General features: G+C 43.7%; 1 protein-coding gene across 1 annotated transcript in view; it reads right to left on the bottom strand.

Annotated features, from left to right (window-relative positions):
* Positions 1-1,813: 1,813 nt before the first annotated feature.
* Positions 1,814-6,372, bottom strand: part of ext1b (exostosin glycosyltransferase 1b) — a 123,897-nt gene continuing 119,338 nt past the window's right edge. The window contains exon 11 of the mRNA XM_084562741.1: positions 1,814-5,932. Coding sequence (XP_084418867.1) covers positions 5,747-5,932 — 186 coding nt within the window. The 3' untranslated portion in view covers positions 1,814-5,746. The remainder of the gene's footprint in view (positions 5,933-6,372) is intronic.

The raw sequence follows: 6,372 nt of genomic DNA, 5'->3' as shown, positions 1-6,372 counted from the left end.
CCTGTCATAATGTTTTGGCTGATTAACGTATCTAGCAAGCGTGTGAGGTTGCTCTCCTTTGCAACAGCATTCCCCTTCATGTGGGTGAATGTTTTAGAGTGTTGTTGAGTTCAGACTCAATGAGCTACAGTGCTAATTGTCATTAGCAAAGAGTAGAGTTCAAAATATTCATGCTGGTTTAGCGTTAACAGCTTCTCTGCTTAGTCCTCACAGCCTGACGCTCTTATCAGTTGAAATGACTCATTGGCGGCGGCAGGTCGTATCAGTAGCGTGCAATTAACGATAATTCTGCAAGTAACATGAAGACAGGCCATAATCAGACTTGTTTGCTGGTTAAAGTGCTTTCTGTGAGTCTGGGTTAGCCAAAGATTGCTTGCGAGGGAAGAATCTCAGTGTGGCAGATACATAGTCAATCAATGTTTAGGATACTACCTGTTATTATTAGATTGAGTTCTCAGTCAGTTTCAGATTGACTGAGAACACATATGGTTTATGGAAAATGTGCAAGAAGTTGTCAGAAACCTGAATGCTCTTCAGCATGTCAGGCAGGTGAGCAGCTTTCATAGGGAATGGATGGGGCCTGGTATCCTAATCTCCTTAATTTAACGACACCTACTCACTGTTTCAATGTCCAGACCATTGACTGTATATAAATATGGATGGTGGAACAGCTCCTCAAAAGTTTAGCCAAAGCAAGTAGAGCTCCCCCTGGTGGCTGGCTGCAGTATAGCTCATAAGCTCCACCTCCTCTATGTTAGTGGATGGGACTAGGGCCAAACTAAAACTCTAGTTTTCAAGGATGGTTTCTGTCATTTCAAGTAGTTAATATAATGTTGATGCATGTTCAAGTGTCAATTCTTTGGATAACTTTTGTTTTAATTAATCATTTAAACGGGAACTACTGTTTTTTACAACCTGGACCTTATTTGTAGCATAAAATACGGCCGTTTACTTACCCAAATAACTTTTGTGTCATTTGCGCTCATTTAGGAAATAATTAGATCGACGTATATCCATATAGCGGGAGTGACAGGGCACCGAGACGCAGCCTCTAAATAACGCATTATCTGCCGTGAAACTCGTTCATTTCACCAATATTTTGTTATGATATGCTAGTGCTATTTCCCGTTGAGTCCGGAGTTACCTGTTGTCATCATCCAGGGTCTGTAGATTGACCTAAACCCGCGACGGTCGGCTTGTTTACCTTTAATTTTCTACTGCTAGTTTTTTGCAACATGGCTGAATATTTTTCCGATTCCGAGGTTGTGAACGAACCTTAGCAGTAGCAAATTACAGGTAAACAAGCCGACCGTCGCACCTAAACGAGTGCAAATGATATAAAAGTTATATGGGTGAGTTAACGACCGTATTTTATGCTAGAAATAAGGTCCAGGTTGTAAAGAACGGTAGTTCCACTTTCAGTAGAGCGTAGTATTGAGCGAATACTTGAGTTAGTCTGTTGGAAGTGTGGTCAGGTCTTCTCTCTTGTACCAGACTCTGGCTCCAAAGTTGCAAGATGGTGCTTCCCGTATCCCCGGGAAAATAGCATCTGTTTGGCCAATGCAAGGAAGTGGAGACACATAGTCCATATTTATATACAGTCTATGGTCCAGATTTGTAATTTGCCTGAAATGCATACCTTTTCTTCTCAGTATCCATGTGGAGTGTGTAGAAAGAGGTAGTGTTGTGAAAAGTGTTGCTTAGGTAAATCTTTGGCATCTTTATTTACAAAGAAACACAGGTTTAAATCAGCCAGCCAACAAAGTGCACACAGAGAGATGCAGTTATCATCAAATATGAGTTTATTTTTTTTTATAAATCATTCTTACAAAATTGGCATTTATCTATTTCATTTGTGACCTCTATAAAAGTCTTCTCTTAATTACATGGTAGGAGGGAGGAGAAGGCATCAGGACAGCTGGGCTTGACCGAGTCCTCACAGATCAACAGATTTTTACTTATTTATTTCTTTATTTATTTTTTTTTTACTGCTGATTGGTTTTTGTAATACAGCCAATCACCGATAAATAAGCAGAAACAGGAAGTGGTCATGCGTTGTCGCCTTGGCAACAGTGTCCGAACACAAAAGACGAAAAATGGGGCGTCTTAGTAAGAGTATGGAAGCTGTGACTCATCCAGTGTATGAAGGCAGGGAGGTTCGGTCCCTGCAGATAGTGCTATTGCTGCCCGCCTACTGGAAATAATAATAATAATAATAATAAGTAGAAGAAGAAGTCTGGGACAGACAGCGCTCGGCATGTCAAGAACTCACATGTTGATAAAAGGCACAAATCAAGAACAGACTAGTTTCCAGCACACATGCCACCGCCAACTATAAACACCAGCCGCCTGGCACGTTGTGGGTAAACCTTCTTCCATCTGTGTTGAAGCTCAAGATGACAACTTGCATAATGTTTCCCTGATCAAATGACAGAGGCGTTTTAGCGGAAGCGAAGGTTTTCCTGGGGGCACGACTCGCATCCATCACACTCAGACTCAGCTCTGGACTCAATATATATACTGTAGAGGCACCAGCTTTTTTTTTTTTTTCCTCCAAAGTTATCCGACCTGAAACCAAGCTGTGAAAGAGGCAATTTAAACACAACTGTGTCACAGCCTCAGACCCATTATTGTAATGCATGAGGGGAAGATGTTGCAGCAGAATCAGAAAATGTTTCCATCTGGTGCAGGGGACCCAGCTGCTTATTATTTTCCATGTGTCAGTTGGCGTAGTCTTTATTGGGACTTTGCAATTTGACTCCCGCGGAGAGCCAAGATGGTGTGGTCCAATCCAATTCTAGATCACTGGCGTATGCAATCTTTTCAGGAGTTAAAACTCTGAAAATGTTACGTCTCTCTCGGGGGAGTCCTGTGTTAGAAAGACACCAAAGTGTGATGGATGTTTCCCCCGGAAAAACCGACGCGGAGAAAGATAAAAACGAGCTGCGTATCGGCATCTTTGTGGATTAATGCGCACAGCGTGTAGAAAATAAACTGAATAAATACCACTAACTCCCCTCAGCGAAGCAGGATCGGCCTTAATGTTCTCGCCGCATCGTCTCGTACACAGTTTTTTTTCTTTTTCTTAATAAATATATATCTATGTACAGTGCTGAGAGAGCGGGGATTTGAAATATGTGGTTTTGTTTTATTCTGTGAATTATCCGCAAAGCCAGGGGGAAGGGGGAGGGGGGGATGTGGTTCTCTCGAGATGATCAACAACAGTAATTCAAACAATGAGACGTAAAAAGCCTTGATATGGATTCAAACAATGTGCTACTTTGAAGATGGAATGGGGAACAGATGCTGACCGAGTGAGGACGATGTTTCTTTCCCAGAATCACGTACGGCTGATGATCGAACGCTTTCTGCTGTGACTCCACATTAAACAGACGATAAAACAATTTCTCCTGGCAGAGCACAACAAGTCTCAGAATGTAAATACGGAGAGGATATTCAAAACAATGACACGAGGGGAAAAACATGTTAGTCCCGCCGGGGTTTGATCCGATTTCCTGAAACGGAGTAGCATCTGGACGCCTTCGTCGGCGCTGAGGAGGCTTTATATAATACATTTGACTCTTTGTAGAAGGAAATAAAAACCGCTGTCTCTGAATGTGTGATATGGACAACGCCAGTGACGGCTAACTGATTAACAGCTTTGGCTGGAGACATTATGCCGAATGCCTGCCTGACAGAAAGGCCACTAAAAGCTTTCATTCAAGTGTCTGCGAACTAAATGTGGGAGTGGATGCACGTAGCAGCTCAGCCACGACGACTCGGGCCATTTTCTCAGACAGCTTATCCGTGTCGAAATCAATTGAAGGCCGAGATAGCTGCTTATTTTAGCATTTTGATCTAGTCGTCCGACGCCAGTGAGATGATTTAAGGTGCAAAACATCTGAACGCGATGGAGCCTCAAACAAAAAAGTTGTTATAAATAAGGAACAAGCGTGGCCGCCTTCACGGTGAAGCGAGGATGGTGATAAAAGGAGGTGGGGGGAAGAAGAAGCATTCTCCTCCCAAGGCTAGCATTAACCAGAAGGTCACGTTTGAGGGGTCACAACACAACGGCCTATAATGTTCAGTGTTTCATCAACAGCGTGTCCACTGGGAATAACACGGCAGTCCAAATGAAATAGGTTTACCTAATTGAAGCCTGAATGTATCTCTGCTGGACAAATGGAGGAGAAAACCTTTTGTCAACTTAATGGCCACAAGGTCCTCTGATATGTCAGAGGGGAGGAAGGGGGGGAAAAAAAAAATAAGAACAAATCACGGCGGCAAGAGAGCCGCACCGAACCAACGACAAGAATATTTCAACACAAGAGCATCTAGGCGTCTCAAACCGATGTAGGCAACGTGATGTGCAATAAACAACTCTTAAAGGCAGACCCTGACGTCAGAATGGCACCGACGCGGCCAGCGTTAAAAAAAAAATCTCTCTGAAATGACGCTGGTCGCTAAAGACCTGCTATGGTCGGGAAATTTTATTCCATTTCTCCCTGTTAAAGATAGTGCTCCAAGACTGTGCGGGAAGAAAAGAAAAGAAAAGGGGGAAAAAAAAAAAGAAAAAATGGGCGAAACGAGTTTGGGTTAGAATGCAGCGTTCTGCTCCATTTCATCCAGAAATGTTCATTTCGCTCATTCCAACGGAAGGAAAATGTACTCCGCTTGAGCTTATGGTTGGATGAGCCAACTTTTCAAGGCCCTGTACACACACACACACACACACAAACACACACTCACGGAGAAGCACAGAGAGTTTGAAGAGGGAAATAAAAAAAAAAAAAAAAAGAAGATGAAAGTAAGTGGAACAAAAAGATGAGAAAAGTACAACTGCTGTGGCGTGTGTGAGAGGAAAATGGGACATGAAATGAGATGTTTTCCCAACTTATCTCAGTGATAACACTGAAGCAGATAGGCCATTATAAAAGCCGTATCAACACATGAAAGACTGAGCCAAGGACGGACGAGATGTTTTTAGACTCCGGGCCCAAGGATATGTGCCAGTAGTTGAGGAAGTAACGTCTGCGTTGCTCTTTGAAACCTTCTCAGGCTGCTGTGATGGCAGACTGGTCACTGGTGTTTAACAAAAATAATTAAAACACTGATTTCAAACCTGCCCTAGAGGAGAGAGGCTTGTACAGAAATAAAATCAAACTAAAGATCAGGGTGTCCCGGACTATAAAGCAGGAGGTTTTTGATAGTGACTCCAGTATTATGTCCTGATGCAGGCGAGGGAGGGTTGCTAGGGGCGAACAGTAGGATTTGTTGTAGGCTGGGTTGCCAGGTTTGCGTTCGCGGACGCCTTCCCTCTTCTACCGTCCTGCACATGTGCCGAGAGAGCAGGTTACGTCCTTGTTCGTGTTGTACAAAAAAATATTCTATCCAGGAGTTCTTGTCGTCAGTAGTGTGTGCTGCGTGTTTGCACGTTTGCGAAACATACAGTACTGTTTGGCATGTCCACCAGTTTGTGTACTCCTCTTTGTCTGTCTGTGTTTGCATTTTTTTGTTTGCGTTTTTCATATCCAAACGCCATCTGCTTGTTTTCCGTCCGTCCCCTCCCGCGTCAAGTCCTGGCAGCGGCGGCGCTGTGGTCATTGGCAATGTGCTGAGTGGAAGACAGAGCTGTGTCTCTCCCCGTCCATCCTGCCGTAGTCCGACTACTCCTTCTACTCTCCACCGAGTCTCTCTCTCGCGTCTCCCCCTGCGTGGGGTCTCCCCCGAGGGGGCGCCGGTCCTGTCAGAGCCTCTCGATGTCCCTGTATTTCTTGCGGAGGATGGAGACCTGATCCTTGAACAGGACGGGGTCCAGCCTCATCTGGGAATGGACCAGCGGCATGGCGCCAAACCAGCTGGCGAACTTGTTCATGCAGGTCTGCCGCTGGGCGAAGTGGTCCGGGTCGGCCCAGCGAGACGCCCTCGAAGACTGGCGGGAATGAGGAGGAAGGAGGCGGGAGACAAAAGGACAATTTTAGAGTCATGTTGTCAGCGTTATGAATAATTATTGCTTTAGATCAGTGATTCTCAACAAGGGGTACCACAGGGGAGGCAGATGCTTGGAGGGGAACGGAAAGATTTATGCATTAGCTTAAAAAAAAAAAAACTACTATTATTATTATTACAGTTTCATGTGTCCTCATTTTTGAGGAAAAAACATATCCAGATAGGATTTCATACTAGTATTGAAGATCTGAAGGATAGATGATTAAAAAAAAAAGCTGAATATAATTAATAAATAAATAATTAGCTACAAGGAATTAACCTTAGTTAAAACCTAAATTAGCTAAAATGAACGCAAACAGTTGAATGTTTTTAACTTTGAAAGACGTAGAAACATCCAGCTTCTACAGGTCTGAGTAAAAACTG

The sequence above is a fragment of the Chelon labrosus genome, assembly GCF_963514085.1.
Source record: "Chelon labrosus genome assembly, chromosome: 16".
Classification (NCBI taxonomy): domain Eukaryota; kingdom Metazoa; phylum Chordata; class Actinopteri; order Mugiliformes; family Mugilidae; genus Chelon; species Chelon labrosus.
This window is presented reverse-complemented; position numbering and strand designations above follow the sequence as displayed.